General features: G+C 38.8%; 1 protein-coding gene across 1 annotated transcript; it reads left to right on the top strand.

Annotated features, from left to right (window-relative positions):
* Positions 1 to 1,263: 1,263 nt before the first annotated feature.
* Positions 1,264 to 12,464, top strand: PPP1R42 (protein phosphatase 1, regulatory subunit 42). Its single transcript, XM_008943274.1, has 7 exons — positions 1,264 to 1,428; positions 3,559 to 3,725; positions 4,154 to 4,292; positions 5,851 to 5,967; positions 10,531 to 10,648; positions 11,301 to 11,429; positions 12,331 to 12,464. The coding sequence occupies exons 1-7, from the start codon at positions 1,300 to 1,302 to the stop codon at positions 12,462 to 12,464; spliced, it is 933 nt and encodes a 310-aa protein (XP_008941522.1). The 5' UTR covers positions 1,264 to 1,299.
* The last annotated feature ends 7,344 nt before the right edge of the window (positions 12,465 to 19,808 follow it).

The following is a 19,808-nucleotide window of genomic DNA, read 5'->3' as shown; positions in this document are numbered from 1 at the left end:
AGGCCTCCGCCGTGTGTGCTGGGGCGCGGGACACGGGGCAGTGACATGGCGGGGGATGGAGGGGAACTGTCTGTAGCAGAGCACCGCACCGGCGGCCTGGCCTTGCCTCTGCTCTTGGCGTGCTGTGGGAGAAGGTCTAGGAAAGAGCTCTGAAAGGTGCTTCTATTGAGAAAGCAAGAGAGAAAAGCACTTCTCGGTAGAAAAAACACACAACGTCCTTTCAGTTTTCATTCTTCTCCACCTTTAAAAGAGCACAAAACAAACCCCACATGGGTAAGGGGGAACTACTGAGCTTAGTAAGTAAGAAAGCTGCTTCTCACAGTTTCAATCTTTGCTTTTCCTCATAAATTTAATCCCGGCAGGGAGGATGCTCTGTGTCTTGCTTTATGTGGCTGCATAGGTGTTAGTACAGTGTGCTTTTTGCTGCCTCCTCAGTTTTGATATGCTGGTGTGGGGAAGTTATGTATTGGCTAAAAAACATAATATACATTATATTATGTATTAACTTAAAAAAAAAAAGCTACTTTTTTATTTGGAGTAGTTAAGTTAGAAATTTTTTTGGGGTATTTTTATCCTCAGACCCTTTATACATCCGGTCTGAAATACGCCTTGCCTTCTTCCCTTGCCTACATGCCCCATTTGATAAGGTCACTTGGGAGCAATGGCCAAGTTTGAAAAAGAAAAATTCAGTATCGTTTGGAGAGCGTCTACAGCGGCACAGACTGTGCCTCAGTGCAAAAATCTCATTTTTTTCACTGTGCATGACAAAAGGTATGTGCAGATGTACAAAGAGTACTGTAGCTGTGTACTGCTTCTCAGAGCCTGTAAAACCTTCTGTAGAGTGTGATGCGTTTTCTAACTAATAAATAGGTTATAAGCTGCTATTAATTAATTAATTGTGTGATAATTACTTCTGCTCTGCACCATTGTGCTCATATTTCTATATGAAAAAGACAAAGACTAGGCTACAGCCTTCTTAAGCATACTGAAGCAACAAATCAAATACAATTCTATGTTTAAAAAGTTATTTAATGCACTAAAGGTTTGAAAAAATGACAGCAAAAGGGTAGGTTTTCATAAGCAGCAAAGACAATATATAAATAATCCCTAAGCGAAAAGGGAATTGGTGGGGAAACATCAGTTTGGAAGTATGTATGTAAGCTTTGCTGAAGATCTGGGATACAAGTGGTATAATATTTTCCTTTTTTGTTTTTAAGGCATTTCCTAAAGCTGTTTACACAAGCAGGTGGAGCACACTATTAAAAGAAGCAGCTGAGCAGTTTGGCTTACCACAGAATTATGGTTCGACTGACAACAGACCTAATTGCTAAAAGCATCGGTCGCAAGCATCACAATGAAGAGCACTTGGCACAGTACCTGCGAAAAATAACTCACCTGAATCTATCAGATAAAAACATAGATGCAATTGTGAGGTTTCTTTTTTTTATATAGTCCTTTTAACCTAGCTATTCAAATGTTCTGTAGTTACTCCTACGATGAGTTGTTCAGAGTTTAGGAGACAAAGCCAAGAGTCTAGCTTAGAATGGCTATATTATGCTTTAACATTTCTCTTGCCTTGCAATTAAAGCTTAATAATTAATACATCTGTTTGTAAACATGCCTCAGCATTCACTGCTTGTACCTAAATGTGTTTAAGTGGATTTTAAATGCGTGTTTCAAATGTGTGGATTTTAAATGGCATGTTTCAAATGTGAAAATAACCTTTCAGCTGTAACTTTTCTTGTAAAACATCAAAGGGGGTGACTGTGGCTCCAACAGTTTGCAGAGTTTCTTGTTATCCACCTGACACTTCTTTCTTTGTGGCAAAAATCTTGTTGAAGTATTTTACGTACCTGAAGCTGTGGAAATATGAACCATCTGCATAGCAGGCAAGAAGGGTGTTATCAGTACACCAACTACTCTTGCCATTAATTAATGAAATAGAAAATCCATGTAAGGTATTACACAAGAAAGATGAAATGAAGTGGGCTTTTTTAAGTATTTTTTTGCAGTATTTCACAAAGCTGTTATAGAAATTTGCTTTTTTGATTATTTTGTACAGTTGCTATATTGTAAAGGAGCTTTCAGGAAGTCACCAGAACTCCACTTGCAAGCCCCTTTAGTCACCTAAGAAACAGAATATTTCAAATTAATCATTGAGACACTTTTTCTATACGATACAGCCACGCTGTTGCCTTTGAATCAGCAAAGTTGGTCTTTTCAGCAACTGTTTGTTTTTTATTTAAAGACTTGTATTTATTGATTGTTACATTTATAAAAATGTGAACTGTGGAGTAGAAGATGATGTCAGGAAATGGTAATTTTGCAGATTAGATTTTTTTTTAATTCTATTCCAAAAATAAAAACATCAATAAAATATTAATAAAATACAAAGGAATGATATTACATACTATTAAGTGCAACACTTCATTCTCATTAATGCCATGTTTTTTCTAGTCTTGGGAATGTTACAAAGAGTAGTTAACTTGCAGCACAATCTTTTCAATCTATCTGTGATTTATTCCTTAGATTTCAGAGGAAGTCTGAGAAAGGAGAGGGAAGTTCAGGAGCAGGATATAAGCCATGTGAGGTTAACAAATTCAGGCTGATGGCATGGCTTTTTCAAATTAGTCTGGTTAAAATCTGCTTTTTTTTTTTTTTTAAATTGCTCCCTGGGACTTGTTAATTTAAGAAATAATCCATGACCTTTCCATTTTCAAAGACGAAACCTGCAATCTTAACCCAGTCCTATTTCCTTTGAGTTTAACAATAGGAAATGTACACGGGTTCCATAAGTCCCAAATTAATTCACATCCCCTCAAGATACTGAGCACATTGTGAAATTGCTGAGCCCTGGGGAAGTGAGTTGTTGCATGTGGGGGTTTCTGCTTTAGAAGGGTGGAACAGCTCGTTCTGTGTGACCACATGTGTGCCAGCAAATGGGTTTATTCTGCCCACTGCTGGGATTGTGCCCAGCCACCATGAGCCACTCATTTGTTCAGGCCACTTGGTTAGAATGGGTTCATCAGATGCTGTAGAGATGTTTTACAGAAACCCTCCTAAGAACGTGGGACCTTTTCCTTATTTAAGAGGAATTCATAAATGTCAAGTTTCCTTGTGAGCAGGATCCTAGACTTGGGAGTGTATTAAAATACATTGAAGGGCAAGTTTCTGTATAAGTGAATATTCCTTTGCCAAGAACTGGTTTCCATTGCATCACTGAGGTTTGATGGAGACAACAACTATGTGCTCTTCTGAAACCCACCTGATAAAGGCAGGGCAGGGAACAAGGTCACACAGGATGGGATGTACCTGCTGCTGAGGGCTGTAGTCCTCAGCTTCTGTGCTGCAGAATAGTAGTGACAGATTTCAGTCTTAAATCTGGTGATTACTGACAGTAACTCAGGTTTTTTTATGAAAAATAATTGTTAAAAATGTTAAAGGTGAAAATGTATAAACCCTGCAGCAGACCTGAAATTTAAAAACAAGTTTAACAGCTTCCAGAAGCAGGCAGTGAGTGAACTCCGTGTGGCATTAATTTGTTATTCTTTATTGCAGGGTGACCTCTCTGTGTGTAAAAATCTTAGAGTTCTCTATTTGTATGATAACCAAATCAGTCAAATCCAGAACTTGGACTTTGCTTCAAACGTGACACACCTTTACCTTCAGAACAATTGTATTTCGTGTATGGAAAATCTCTCACCACTGAAAAACCTTGAAAAACTGTAAGTTGAAAACTTGGGGTTTTTTACTGGTAAAAGAATAATTATTGCACTAAGACATTAAAAAATTATGTTGCCATTAAGGTCGTTTCAGCTCTTAACTTTTGCTTTTCAAATAAAAGTAATTGCTTATGATTATTTTGATGAAGCCTCCCATGACATAAGTAATGACAGAATCATCTTAATATATTTATTTGCATTTTTTTTCCTGCCATTTAACAATAATAATAGGAATATATAAAGCTGCTAAAATACCTTGGATCTGTTAGATGTGTGTTCTACTCACATGCTGGATTATTTACTTTTTCTATTGAAATTTCCAGTTATTATTCAATAATACTTTAAATTTTTTTTTTTTTTAATATATTGAGGCCTTGTGTTTGCTCTTACTTTCAAAAGATACTAAATCTATTTTGTATTCTATTCTGCAGGTATTTAGGGGGCAACTGCATCACTGTAGTAGAGGGTTTGGAAAAAACAGAAAAACTAAAGGAGCTGCATATTGAAAGTCAACACCTCCCTCTCAGTGAAAAGCTTCTGTTTGATCCAAGATCTCTTGGGTCCTTGGCAGTAAGTATATTTTGGGAATTTCCATGATCTGTTAATCAGTAGATCAGCATTTTTAAGAGAAGTGATTAGGACTTGATCACTATGTGTTTTCCTTTTCTGCCTATTGTGTGGATGCTGGATACCAACAGAATGTGAATAAACAAAAAAAGGGGTAGGAATTTATCCCTCTTTGTTCTCTCAGTCCATGTAGTTTGGAGGGAATTATTTTGCTGGTATTTCTCTGATTTGATTGTTACATTATTTTATTTACTGCCTTTTGCATTTCTCTAGTGAATGCAATGGCCAAAAAAAAAAAGGGGCAGTCAGTTTTTTGTTTTGTTTTGTTTTGTTTTGTTTTGTTTGTTTGGTTTTTTTTATATTAAGAGCAACTTAGTCAAAAGCATTCAGTTCTCATTTGGCAATTTTCCTCTGTTGTGGTATGACAAGATTTTAGGAAAGTCAGCTTTTGAAGTTTTCTTGCAACACATTAATTGTTCAGTAAACATCAAATGTATTGTTGAAGTGGTTAAAAAAACAAGACTTTATTTACTAATGGATCTTAGTAATTCACCTTTCTCTGTCTCCCAAAGTGTAGCCGGGGCTTGATAAGGCTTCTTCCTGAAGATGAAGTTCATTTTTGTATTATAAATATTTGACCTTGCTCTAATTCTTTCTGCTTAGCAATTAAGTAATCCAAGACATGGATTTTTCCTTCAATAGAAAAGCCATTCCTGGGAGAGCACTTTTCCTTTGCTCCTTCTATATTGGAGAAACAATGAAAGTAGAGGGAGCTTATTGAGCTGTAGCCTTCCTAGCATATACTCCCATGGTTTTAAGCATCCTAGCGTAGAGTCACTAGCATTTTTTTAATTCATGGCTTTTATTTAAAGTCTTTTGGTGTGGGTTGTGTTTTGTTTTGTTGGAAACACTTTGCATTCTTGACTATGTAGCGTCTTTGTGGAAGCTACATGAGAAAACATTCTGGTTTTATCCTTTGAGTGCAAAATGTTTGGTCCCTCTTTAAGACATCACTTCATCTTCTTCTGTTTCCGGCCTTAGTGCTGTTAGAGATGAAAGAGCCAAACCCAGGGCACCAGGCAGCTCTCTGTGTACCACTGGCAGAAGTTTGGGTGATGACGACACCATGAATGTTTTGACTGAGGAGATGAAGTTTATGCACTCTCTGTATCAGAATGTGGCCTTGGAAGAGGCAGACAATGGCTGCGTTCATTTTATGCTTCAAATGTAGAGTTAGTAGCATCTGCAGAACTCTGTAAGGCATCTGAACATGTTTAGAGGAGAACAAAAATTCCATACTTACTAAGGATTCCTGAAATAACTGAGTGGTAACTTTGGTTTGACTTCAAAACTGAAAGAAACAGCATTTTAAGGCAAGATGGAACACTAAAATAGAACAATGTTTGAAATATGTGTATTTGCATTTGAAATATGTTTTATTTGCACGTTTCTGCTTCATGTGATTCTTCTTCCTCTAAGAGAATTTTCTGTAAGAACTTAAAACTCGACTCATGCATGGCATGAAAAAAACAACTTTCTCTTTCTGCTTTTCTTCCTCCAGAAATCTTTGTCTGTATTGAATATCAGCAATAACAACATTGATGAATTAGAAGAACTATCAGTTTTGGAAAATCTTTCTTATCTTACAGCAGCTGACAATCAACTTCAGCACATGAAGGTATTAAAATAAATATTTGTTCTATTTAGTATGGGTGATAAGAAACGAGTCAAATTCATCTTTACCACTGAACAGACGAGTAAAAATAAACTTTATTTCCGTGGTTACTGAGCTTCTGACATTGTAAGCATGTTTTCTTTTCTCATCCAAAACTCTTGTTGAGAGTAAAAATGGAGAACTGTTTATCTAGGATGTCCAAGTGTCCTTTAATCCTACCTAAACTGGCAATTGAGCAGTAAATGCACAGAATTTAAGCCTATAATATAATCTGTCAAAAATGTAGTTAATGTGTATGTTTTGGCTGTCTGAGCAACTATTGGTGGCTTCATTTGCAAAGATGACATGGCTGTTGTTTGTTAATTAACTCGTAGTATTTTATACAGCTTCTAAGTCTCTATTTTAATGTAAATAAAAGCCACATAAAGAGCAGTTAAAAAAAAATCCTGGTAGTGTCATGACAGTAACTAAATATCAAATTTATGTTGAACAGTACACAGGCACCAGCACTGCACAGCAAAGCATGGAAAAAACTTTATAAATGACTTATTGAACACTTCTTTCATTTAATCTAAATCATAAGCATTAGAGTTCTGCTTCTTTTGAAATGTGTGTTTTTATTAATAAATACTAAAATGAATTGGCTTAAATCATAACTCAGATCACCAGGACAAAGCCTTGATTAAAATAAACTCTTTCATTACTGGTTTGCATGTACATTCTATTTCCTTATAAAAGTTCCCTTTCATTAGTTAGTAATTATTACAATAACTATTATCAAATATAGTATTGAATCATGATTAAATTTCCTTTGCAGACCTGGAGAATGAAATGACCATACTGCATGTGTCTAACACACACAGCATAATGCAGCTGGATAGCCACCTGCCCACCTGCAATTACTCGTGCTACTTATCACCTACATGAATTCTTATTTAAATTAATAAAACCCCAAACTGTTGAAAAAGCAGTAGGCCATGCAAAGTATCTTTTTTAAAAGTCAGTTTTAGCTCTGTTTGAGAGGCTTTAACTTACAGTGAACATCTAGCAGGAGAACAATCTCATACATCCACTAAATGTTTAAAGAAAATAGTTGAGGGAAGTTTTGAGTACGTTTAAATTTTTTTGCAACCCTGAATTTCATGATCCCATAGCTTATGTTATTCTACTAGGATTTTAGGGGGTGTACAGCTGTACTACACACACTTAAATGCTTCTGCTGGCTGAACTTGTTACGGGCAGCCGAGGCTCTTCCATTTCCACACACACTGCCTCCATTCTCCTCCCTCTCGCCCCCTCTTTTCAAAACTCTGACGTGTATTCCTCTGTCATGCCAAAAGCACTACCTCCCTCATTCTCCCGTCCCTGCCTCCCCATCACTGCCATCAGAACGTCCCCAGGAACGTCTGGCATTGATCGGAGACCATCAGGGCACAAGAAGATGACAGAGCAGTGTCAGAGGGCTCTGTGCCCAGCTCTGCTTCACCCACGGGGACGTGGAGCAGACATCATGGCTGAGCAGGGCTGGGCACCAGCTGCCCTCTGCACAGCAGGGCTAGGTGGCAGCAGGAAAAAAGGGCTATCTTGGCAAAAGAGAAAAATGTGAAAGGCATAAGAAATGCACCAAATACAGACCTCTCATGCAAAGTTATACAATTAGTGTAACTATTTTATAGCTAAAAATTTATCTTAGTTTTTCGCATGATCTGAGAACCCATACTCCCTCGTTTTTCAGCAATCCCATGTTGATTTCAGTGTAGTTGCAAATTAAGGCTAGTAAATTCAATCACTTAAGGCTCTGGCTAATTCAGGGCATTGTTAGCATAATTAACAGACATCAAGGCATATGACCTTGTTTCACATGACTGAAGTTTATATAATGCAGTCTAAACACTAGACTGAACAAGATTAAGTCATTTTTCTCAATTCATGCAACACAACTTCCTATGACTAGGTCCCACAGGTAAAAAGTGTGGCTGAGGTCAGTCATCAAGAATGTAATTGATTTTACTAAAACTGGCTTTTCTTCTTTTTCCCTTGCTTGCTACTTCATTTATTTATCCTGTTGAGATTATGGTTTCCTTTGGTCAGGTTCACAAGGACTTCTAGGCTGCAGTGCATTTGGGCTGGAATTCTAAGGGAATTTTTTAAAACACTACTCCTATTTTAAAACCCCCACAGCTAGCCCTGTTTACAAAAAGCCAGAATATTATTTATTTATTATGTACATTCGTTTTGGAAAGATTATGACTTGTGTGAGTATTTGAGTAGATAGAGAAAATATATCTAGAAATACCTATAAAAATCTGTATCTCCTAAGTTTTTAATTTATTCAACCTCTGCCCAGTATTGATTATGACAAGAGGATATCACAGAAGATGAATTCATTCTCTTCAGAACTGAGTCAGGAACAAGAGAAAAATTATAGATTTTCTGAAATAGATTATGACAGGTAATCAAAACAGTGACAAATTGCTCTCTGCAGATATAGTTGGGGCAGTCGGACTAGACGTTTCCAATAAAACTGGAGCACACTGGTCAAATACCAATTCTTAGATGGCCATGGTTAATTGGTAGGAATGTTATTGCCCGTGCTACAGCCGCCTGCCAAGGCACTTGCCCTCCCCCCCTCAGTGGAATATAATTTGCTCGTCAGTATTTTGTGGCAGGCCTCAAAGTGATAGCATGACATGATCATTTATCAAACAGAGACTGCCCAAAAGAGTGTCTGGTCCCTCTAGTACCACATATTGAAAGGCTGGGAAGTGAAAGCACTTTATTAGAGACAGGAAGGCAATGAACAACTAGAGCGTATCGAAAGGGTAATCATATTTCAGCACAGGATTAGTGTGCTCTTAGATAAACATACACTGGGGTAAGCACGTTCTGGGTCATTTATCAAGTAAGTAACAGCTAACAAAAATCTCCAGCACTCGTCATACACATCCATCACAGTTAAACTGGATAAGTTTTGTTTCAGTAATAGACAATTTTGTGTTGCAAAGCTATTACTCAAAAAAAATTCTTTCTAGTGATATCTAGAACAGGTTACAGATATCAGTGACAATGCCTGAGAGCTCAGCTGAGAATAAATAAATACACTTGCTAAATGCTCTTTTTTAACAAACCTAGCCTTAGATACTTTTCCCCTAAACTGTCGTGTTTGTGATTAAGTGTTAGCAGCTAACCTGTAGGGCTTATCATGCTGCTGTTCTGATACCTGCTGATAAGGCTTTGCTGTGTAACATTATGAGATGTACCAGCCACCTCATGTGGAGTCGTCCTCGGAGTTTCTTGCATTGCTTTATCAGTCTTGTCACTTACAGAGCCAGACTTCTGCTCTCTATTTTTCTAAAGAGGTTTTGTCATCACTGGATAATGATAGGTGAAAGATAATTGATAGATGAAAAGTGATATGGTTTGGAGGGGTGAGGCTGTGCTGCCACTTCCTTTCCCATGTGATTATTCTAAACATTATATAACACATAGAATATTCCCAGGAGGATTTTCTACCATGGGAGGAGTAGAGCCTCCAAAACCAGAATCCTCCCTGCTTGTGTTACCCAGGGGACTTTCTACATTTGAAGGAGCTAGGAGATCTCTGCATCACTAGATACTTCATTATTGGCATCGAGCTACAAAATTCTAGAGGCTTTGCAGTTTACAAACTGTCACATCACGATTAGTAGTTTTTTTTCCAAATTCTTACAACTGTAGAATATAAATAGCCTCTCCTCTTGTATTCATAGTTTGTTTCGAATCCCTCCTTAAGCTTTTCATACATATAAAGAAACCTATCGAGAGTAACTCACCAAGTTAAGTGAAATCTTGAAAAGAAAGTATTTCAGAAAGTAGGGTATCTGAGTAGAAAGGACTTATCTGCTAAGCTGTGCATCCTTTTAACATGAATTTATTGTATTTAAGAGACAGAGAAGTTTTATCTGGGTCATACTGCCCTTGGGTAACCAGACCGAAACCCAGCTGGAGAAAGGTGTATTTCAAAACCTTCACTACTTGGGCCAGTGCTATAACTGACCACCCACAGTGACACAGGAGGGGTTACTCTTTCTCCTCTGAAGTACAGTTTTACATACACAGAAAGAGAGAGGCAGTCTACTGTGTTTGGCATGATTTTTAGCTTTTTTTAGTCTGTTCTTTCTCTGTAAAGTGTTTATTCTTCCATAATTTTTTGATACCTTACAGGCTCCGTGAGACCACAGAGATGCATGAACATACATGACATAGCATACACATTTTTTGGCTGGTAATTCCTCAGCCTTAGGTGCTTTATGGTAATTTGGCATAGCTGGCATTACTGTACCCTTAAAGATGCAGTTTTCCAACTGCATCACCAGTTCTTCTGTGCAATTACAATCTGTTGAAGGAATGCCACATGCCACTGTTTGAAAATGCACATTCTTAATGTGCATATTAATACCTGAATAGTCTCACCAAATTATTTCTGTGTGCAGGATTTGGGCCTGCCTGAACAAATCAAACTCCTGTAGAATTTTACTCTGGAAGTGGAAAAATAATCACAAGGTTTTGTTCTTGTATCTGTTGCAGGATTTGGAGGTTGTACTAAGCAAGTGGACGAAGCTGCGCAGAATGGATCTTACAGGAAACCCCATCTGCCACAAACCAAAGTACAGGGACAGGATTATAATAATGTCACAGACTTTAGGTAAAAAATAAACCAACAGCCAGTCCCCAAAACTACCCCATAACGCTCACAGGTTTAGATAATAACTTTAGAAAATGTCTAAATTAATCATTTTTGAATTGCACTGTGTCTGTAAACACAATTAGTGCCACAGACATTTATATCGAATGATAATTTTTTAATTTAGGTACAGGTAATGTAGCTAAAACTGCTTATGTGGTCAAGTGCACAAAGCATGTTGCTTAGCTTTTGCTACTAGTAGTAGTAATCATTCATTTTATACTGAAAGATTGGTGAGATTGCTATGACACCAAGACTTTTTTGTTCTCATATTCCAGATGTTGTGAAACCAGTTTTCAAAGCTAGGCTTCGTCTCCTCCCACAACAGCCAGCAGCTGTTGCTCAGGTGTTTTAGTTGTGCAGTTAGAATTGCACAGGTCAGACCTCACCATGTTTGAATTTCATAGATAACATTTGTGCTTAAAAGCAGTTTACACTTATATTCTGTGTTACTTAATCTTAACCTCACTGTGAGGCAGTTTACATTATTATTTTGAGATAATTCTAGCATAAAAGGAATCAAGTTAGTCTTCTATATCTAAGCAGGTACAGCTTTGCAGAGCCTTTTAGTTAACTTTGAGTATCACAGAAAATGTTCTCTTCTCTTTGACAGAATCCCTTGATGGGAAGGAAATTAAAGAAATGGAAAGGCAGTTTCTAATTAACTGGAATGCCTCCAAAGCTGCCAAGAAGAAAAAAGGAGAAACAATGACAAATGAACATGCAGCCTATCTGCATTTTTGTAAGCAAAGTAATAATGCCTATTTGCAATATTATGGGAACAACAAAATAGCAGCTAACAGTAAATACACTAGGAATGAGACTTGCACTGGTGATGAGACCAAATCACAGAGGGAGAAATTTAACTTTTCCAATATGAAATGTAATTTTAGCAGTAGTTCATTGGTGTGTTCTTCCTCCCATCCCAATCTTCCAGAATTATGGAAAGTTGCTAGTACATGTTGAATGTTTGTAAATATACATGATTATTATCCATACTAAAAAAAAAAAATTGTTGGGCATTTTACAATAAATATGAATTAAATACATCAGACTTTAAAATCTATTTGTTGGTACTAGTTTGTTCTGTGTAAACTATAAATTTTAAAGGCCTTCACAAGATACTTTTCTAGCAGAATTACAAGTTTTAAACTTGGAAAGGAAAAAAAAAAGGCTTGGAGGGAGAAAAGCCTTAAGCCTAAAAGAAAAAAAAAAAATTAGTTTTGAAACTCAAGCAAAACCTGAAATAGACTTTGTGGTTTTTACAAGATACTGTTGTTGAGCTGACTGAAGATTAAAATGTGAATGACTGAACAGCACGTCTTGCCATCTTGCAAGATCTGGAAACAGAATCAGACTTCAAATTACTCAAAGTAGTTTGAATGATCATATTTATAAAATAAAATTGGTGGCAGTTACACTGCTGCTTTGAGAAGAGATAAGCTGGGGTATGTAACACTGGGGAGAAAGCATGTTCCTCAGAGCCCTTCTCAGTTACAAATTTGAGGCTTTTTACCCTAAGGCTTAATACACTGTTTTTTGTAACAAGATATATTGGAACCTGTGATCACTCATAGTGAATATTAAAATAGATATGGTTTGATTTGGGATATTGAATTAATTTTTTTCTCTGTTTTCTGCAGCTGACTTTAAAACGCATCCGATTCTTCCCTTCCACTACAGTCACTCAGGGAAAGAAAAACCAAATTTTTTAGCTTTGTCTGACATGCAAAAAGTTGAAAGAATATCTCTGCCAAGAACCCTGGAAAAAAAATAAGTCAGATGAAAACTCAGGTAAGTTCCTCAGACATCTTCCTCTTAGTTCTGTTGGTTATTGCTCATACAGCTCTTACTGAATCAGCTGGAAAATGAGTACATGGAGGTAGAACTTAATCTGAAATCAGTCTCAGGGGTTTTTTACCATGTTAGATTTATTGTCTTTATTTCTTTGAAAGACAGGACAATAGATTGCAGTTTCTAGTTTCAGTAGACTGGCTAATAGTAATAACTTTACTCCAGCATTACTAGTTTCTGTTACATGCATTTGATTGTAATCTTCCACAAAGGTAAAATAATATTGAAGTTAATTCTTGGAAGTAAAGTTACTGGCAACAGTGTTAGAAAGCTGCAACAGAACCCTGACCCTGCTGAAATCCCTTCTGACCCTAGAAAAGCCAAGATTATATCTTCCATACTTGATTTGGATAAAATGTCTATACTGGTATTAATTTACATTCGAAAATTAAACAATTTGAGGGACTGATTTTTTTTTAAAAATGTTTTTATTGTTAGTCTAGAAGATTTTACTCTGATCCACATCAAGGATAGAATAAACTATGGTCAGATGACATGCGTTTAATATATTCTCCAAAAGCTTGTAAGTAGGACTTTTGGATGCTGAGGGTTGCCATGCATTATAATTTCATGTGTAACCACTGATCTCCATTCTAATCTAATCTAGTGGAATTCCATGGAAACCAAAGAGTCTTGGGAATTGGTTAAAGGATTGTGAATTCTTTAAAATGTTTTGGTTTTTTTTCAAAATGCAGGAATAATCATTCTCAGAGTATATGCAGGTATGAAATACTGACAAATCCCAGTATTCCCATGCCAGTTCCAGTAATTAGGGATATGCATAAATGTGCCCACATGGAAAGTGAGGAAATTTTGTCAAACTGAACAAATACCTGTATTGTTTAATAGAAACACAGGATTGGACCAAAGAAATTAGTGAATTTTAATCCTACCCTCTGTGTTAGTCAAATAAATTATCCCAACAGATGTTCCCTATACATACTTAGGTGATGTTTGACCTTGGCAACGGAAAAGCCAAAATTAAATACCTTTTTAGCCTAGATCTAAGATCCACTGAGGATTACATACAGCCTGGACAACGAAAAAAGCCAGTCATTACTAGATTACTGAAATATGTCATTAATCTTTCTTTTTTTGATGATATAAAAACAATAGCAATTCTATGCTGGATTTTAAACTAGTTTTGAACATTTAGAGAGAATTATGGATACTGGCAGGAAGTAATTAAAAGATAACAAATCACTTAACTATTTTAAAGATACCTAATACCTTCCAATGGGATACTCTATTATTAATTTTCCCCGAGTAGAGAAACTGTTGAAATTTTGATGTTGTAAACTCAACCTGTAACCAGCAGTTTCTGCTCACAATTCCTTCTTTATGGACTTAAATACTGTAGTAGGTCTTGGTAGCAATAGCACAGCCATTCAGAATTTGGTGGGACAGTCACTTTGTGTCCCTCCAGCGTGTGTTCCATCTTTCACTGACAGTCAGCACACAGTAATGCACTGGGTCGTGCCACTTCCCAGGCCACCACACTCATCCTGCACAGTTCAAGCTCTACTTCACATGGGAGGAAGGTGCAGTGAGCAGCAGTAGTTCTCCCTCTTCTCAGCTCTTCAGCAGGTGCTCTCACTACCATTGTATTTATGTATTTGTTCAGTGTGTATAAATGCCTTGAGCTGGGATGATCTGTGTGGTCTGAAATCTCTATAGAGCAATGTGTATTTGATAAACAGGGCATGTTCTGCATGTATGCTGGGCATGGGGTTACCTGAACTGAACTGGCATTATGGTAAACAGAATTATTAAGGCAGTTTTTTAGGGAGGGCTGGTACTGAGATTATAATGATTGAGAGAAGTGGAGTTGTTCAGCCTGGAGAAAAGGGGGCTCTGGGGAGACCTTCTAGCACTGAAATGAGATTGGAGCCAGGTGGGGGTTGGCCTCTTCTCCCAAGGAACAAGTGATAGGACAGGGGGAAGCAGCCTCAAACTGTGCCAGGGGAGGTTTAGGTTGGACATGAGGAATGATTTCTTCCCCTAGAGGGCTGTCCAGGCCTGTCCCAGGCTGCCCAGGGCAGTGGTGGAGTCCCCATCCCTGGAGGGGTTTCCAAGCCATGGAGATGTGGTGCTGAGGGACATGGGTTAGTGGTGACCTGGCAGTGCTGGGGCAATGGTTGGACTTGAGCTTAAAAGTCTATTCCAACCAAAATGATTCTGTGATTCTGTACTTTTACAGACCACTATTGAGATAAAAACTCAAAACCTGGTAACATTTTTAATCTGCAGCATTAACATTGCACATCTTTTATTGTGTAACTAATTTAGAAAATTATAAAAATCCCTTTTACACACACAAAGCATCAATAAAATTAACAAAGAAATAGCACTGGTTTTTTCAGGTTTTAACACAGATGGGAGATTTTAAAAGTCATTTGATGTTAAAATAAAGACTGCTACACGAATAGGGATATATAAATAAATTCTGTAATCATAAAATCACCGTGGTTGGAAAGGACCTCCAGGATCATCAAGTCCAACTTTCCTCCTAATTACCCTAACCACTTGACCATAGCCTCAAGTGCCACATCAACTCATTTTTTTAACAACTCCAGGGATGGTGACTCCACCACCTCCCTGGGCAGCCCGTTCCAGTGCCTCACCACTCTCTCAGTGAAGAAATTCTTCCTAATAGCTAACTGAAATCTTCCCTGGCACAACTTGAGGCCATTTGCCCTTGTCCTATCATCAGTAATTTGGGAGAACAGACCAACACCAGCCTCACCACAACCTCCTTTTTCAGCTGAAGTCAGTTCCAAGAAACTAATTTACTGCAGTGCTAGAAACCTATCATCTGTTGTTGGTAGTATTTCTTCCCAACAAAACCTATTCCTATATGAGGCAGGAGATCAGGCCTCAGCAGTGAAGACTGAAGTTCTTTCAGAACAACCTGCAGTGCTGCTGTAGCTTTTTGGTGTGGTGGAAGTATCAAAAGGGAAAAAACCAAGGCATCAGTGCTTGGACACCTCCCCTTGGTACTGCTGTGCCCATACTCAGAACATACATATAGATAAATAAGTGTTGTCATCTCTGTGTGCACAATGTGTTTGAGTTCCTGAGCTGGAGTTCACATCTGAACTTTAGATCAGTAACTGATGGGAAAAAAAATCTTATTTTTCTTAAATGACCTGTTTAAAAACTTCAAGGTGTAAGTTAAGTTAATGCCATGTTATTTCTTCGTATATGCAGGTATAAAGCAGGGCACAGAACTGCCTGTGGTACAGCTGTAAAGGCCATGCAATCCAAGAGTTTTGAGAATGGGGCAGAAAGGGGGGAAAAAAATAGCCAGAAAAATCAAGTCACTGTTCAAGATGTGCCCATTGATTTTTCAGGATGAGGATTCAGACATGTGATCTGTTAATATGGGAAAGTGTGGTTGTAATTCAGAGTGTAACTGGTAAAAATAGGAGGCTCTGGAAGGTTCCTCCCTGGTTTTCTGGTGACTTTTTATCTCTGTGCATGTGCTAAGTACCTGTCCTGACTGACAGAGCTCCGAGGGAAGTCAGTTAGCACAGGAACCTGCTTATTTATAGTCACTAAATCATAAATGTTTTTCATTGTGACTGTAAACAACAAATTTCACTTTGCTAGGGGGAAAAAAAAAAGTTTCATTTTAAGTCACGTGGCCTTGAAGGACTTTAGGAGTTCACTGCTAAAAAAAATACATATTTGAACTTTACCTCTTTAAGCAAATAACACTGTAACCAGAGACTACAGAAATGACTGACTACATCCTTTGGTTCTCTCAGTTCTGAGAGGAATTAATTGCTGCATCAAACCCAAAATAAATCAGAGCCAGCTGTGAAATGATCCATGTAATAGACTAATGCTTTAATGCAGAAGGAGATGTGGAGCAATGAGATCTTCGTTTCTCGGGGACTTAATATATTAGACTGTCACAGTAATCACTAATTACATGTCCAGTGAAGTTGGGTATAATCAGTTACACAGAGTTGGTAGAAAAATGTTTTGGAATAAAAGACTGAGTCTTATCTGATTTCATTTCTGTGTGAAATTCCTTTGATTATTGCTCAGATTTTGTTTCTTGCGGAACATGAAAATTACCAGTATTTGATACAATTTTATGTGGAAAAACTTTGCTATCACCATTTTTGTACGTGGAGAAAGTCAGCCCATTTTATAAAAAAGGAACGTGTTGACAGCCCAAATGGTCAGATTATGTCAATTCAGATTAGTCTGGCCCCAGATTTGGCCTTTTGGTGGGGGGGCAAAATAAGAGGTTTTCACTGCATTAGGCAGTCTCCTCATAACAGGTAAAGACCACTGTTTTTGTTTTCATCTGCAGCTTTTGGTAATGCTTTTTACAAATTCTGTAGGAATATGTTGCAGTCCTAGGAAGTGCTAATGCAGACAGGAGCAGTAGGGGCTTTGGTGTGGTTCTGACACAAAGATCTCATCTGTATTTCTGATCTCTCTGCTGTAGGTTGAGGAGGAATCTGAAGTAACAGCAGAAGTAAGTTGAATTCTAAAAGCCAGAAGTTACAGGATATGAAGATTTGGCCATTATTGTTTTTTTTTTTAATTTATTTTTCCCTCAAAGCTTACAAAAAAAAGGTACCAGCATCTCTGTGGAAATGTTATCTGTGTCCTTGTTATCTCAAGATGAGACAAACTGAATTGTGTTTTAATGCCTTTTAAGAGCATTCAGAACAGCAAGGAGACTGCCTGGCTCTGTATTAAAAGCGTGTAAAAACACCAGCATGTGGGAGCCTGAACTGGCTGTCTAGTTCTGAAACTTCCTCAAGACAGGAATTGTTTTTCACCAGTGTCTCCCCTGGTTTGGAACCCAAATACCCGAGGAGCTGCCCCTTGCCATACACGCCGCTCTGAGCGGTTATGGAGCTGGTAGCACATGATCTGTAGTCCTAAAAATCATTTCCATTATTTGGATTTTTCCAGGTTCTGGTGAATAATGTGGAATAGTTAGGAAAGAAGCCCCAGAAGGTCAATGATACTTGTGCTGATGAATTTGTGATTTTAAAAAAGCTCCACATTTATTTTAGATATTTGGATTTATGATTCTGGATGGAAAAACCTAGAGAGAGGACAGTTTTGAAGGGAGTCAGGAGAGCAAATTTCAAACTTTGTAATTGTTTTAGCATTGTTAATGAAAATGTTCATCAATTGGTCATTTAAAATGGAATTTTGATTATGACAACATTTTTGGAAGCTAAAGTGCTTTGATCAACAAATTTGGAAGGAGAGATTAAATTGGAAATGTTTGTCCTATTTTATTTGTCAATGGGAAAGTCTTTCTTAGAACATACAGGAGAAGCACTGATGTGTGCTGGCATCCCAGGGTTAAGCAGCAGCTCTACCTTTAGTAGTTTAGAAAATACATTAAAAATTCTTTTGCTCCACTGTAATACAACATATTTGACATAACTGCTGAACATGCTGTCGTCCTACAGGATGCTGACAACATGGCATTCGAAGCAAGGAAAAAAGTATTTAATGGGAAATTTTCAAAATATTTGGGTCTGGAATGCACTTGCATTATGAAGTGCTGAGGTTTCCCCTGGAAGAAGTTCTGAATTTCAGCCCTTTTGACTCCCTCTCACAAATCTCCTGCTGCAGTCTCTCTAGGCGCACTCTGCGGCAAGCTGCATCTGGAGTTCTCAAAAGACAATAAGAGGGGTTTCACCACTTCTCTTGCAACTCCTTCTGCTGGATTTCCTGCACTGAGGCTGAACTCAGGGTGTAGAATAGGAGAGTAAGACAAAATACGTAATTTTATGTCATTAATTACATTAGAGCAGAGAAGAAAAGTGTAGCACCCATGATCTGCTAATGTCGGGTGGCTGGGAAGTCTCAGGCAGTTAGGACACCTATCATTAAATCCTCTGCCTATCACTGACCCATAGGAACTCAGCTCAGGATCCCATCATCTAGTTAAAAGTCCTGTTGGAGCAGACATTGCTTGTGCAGGCAGACCTAGGACACCACCTTGGACTGTGGGAGGGCTGATGCCCAGACCTGGGTGGTGGATGCACTGAGGGCACATTTGCCAATTACACAGAATCACAAGACTGGCGGGGGCTGGAAGGGACCTCTGGGACCATCTCGTCCAACCCCCCTGCTCCTGCAGGGTCACCCAGAGCAGATTGCCCAGGGCTGTGTCCAGATGGGGTTGGAATCTCTCCAGAGAAGAAGACTCCACAGCCTCTCTGGGCAGCCTGCTCCAGGGCTCTGTCACTTGCAAAGTAAAGATGATTTTCCTTAATAGAGACTAAAAGAGGAGTCCCAGGGGAACTGGGGCTGGAAGGCAAAGTCTCCCTGCTCCCCAGGAACTCCAGGATCAGTTCTCCTGTCTCTCACCATGGTGTCAGCAAGGGTGTTTTCAATGCAAGCTGAAGGACATGTTCAAGAGCTGTTTGTTTGAGCCACAGAGGCTAAGTGAATTTCAAAGATATTTTATCATAGAATCACAGAACTCTTTGGGTTGGAAGAGACCTTTAAGATCACCAAGTCAAGTAATCTCCAAGTCTAACCATTAACCCAGGACTGCAGAAAGGTTTCAGCAATGCTCACTTGCGCTGGAGGCAGACCTGGAAACCTCATGGCTGGAATGTGGGCTGGGATTCAGGCTGGCTCAGCAGGCTGCCTCCACCATCCTGTCCTCCAGAGAGCTCCAGCCCTTGTTCTTCTGGGCACTCGGAGTCTGAAGGATGGTCTGTGGTGGAGATGAAGCCCATAATCATGGCCTTGTAAATGCTGACAGAGCAGCTTTTTGTCAGAGTAACTCCTGCTGGTGGAAAGGAAACCCCTACCAAGGCTGCCACTGCCAGGCAAAGGTAAATTCAGCTTTAGTATTGAAATTTATCTCCTTTAGAATCACAGAATCATTTTGGTTGGGAGAGACCTTTAAGCTCATTGATTCCAACCATTGTTCCAGCACTGCCAGGGCACCACTAACCCGTGTCCCTCACACCACATCTACACAGCCTGGAAACCCCTCCAGGGATGGGGACTCCACCACTGCCCTGGGCAGCCTGGGACAGACCTGGACAACCTCTGTGGGAAAGAAACTGTTCCTCAGCTCCAACCTAGACCTTCCCCGGTGCAATTTGAGGCTGATTCCTCTTGTCCCGCCAGCCTGGGAGCCTCCCCTGCCGTCCCCCCGTGTCCCTGTGGGGCCGGGCAGCACCCCTGTGGTGGGCTGGAGGCAGGTGCCGCGTTCCCCCCACCAGGTCCTAACTGGGCTCGGCCCACCCTCCCGGCGCCG

This window comes from Merops nubicus, unplaced genomic scaffold (assembly GCF_000691845.1).
Source record: "Merops nubicus isolate BGI_N331 unplaced genomic scaffold, ASM69184v1 scaffold47696, whole genome shotgun sequence".
NCBI classification, from domain to species: Eukaryota; Metazoa; Chordata; class Aves; order Coraciiformes; family Meropidae; genus Merops; species Merops nubicus.
The sequence above is the reverse complement of the archived record's forward strand: the minus strand, read 5'-3'. Positions and strand labels throughout refer to the sequence as shown.

Bases quoted from the DNA above. Each gene is read 5' to 3' on its own strand.
- PPP1R42 (XM_008943274.1), top strand. From the start codon at position 1,300: ATGGTTCGACTGACAACAGACCTAATTGCTAAAAGCATCGGTCGCAAG. The intron at 3,726-4,153 runs GTAAGTTGAAAA...TCTATTCTGCAG, and splicing joins CTGAAAAACCTTGAAAAACT to GTATTTAGGGGGCAACTGCA. The intron at 11,430-12,330 runs GTAAGCAAAGTA...TGTTTTCTGCAG, and splicing joins TGCAGCCTATCTGCATTTTT to CTGACTTTAAAACGCATCCG.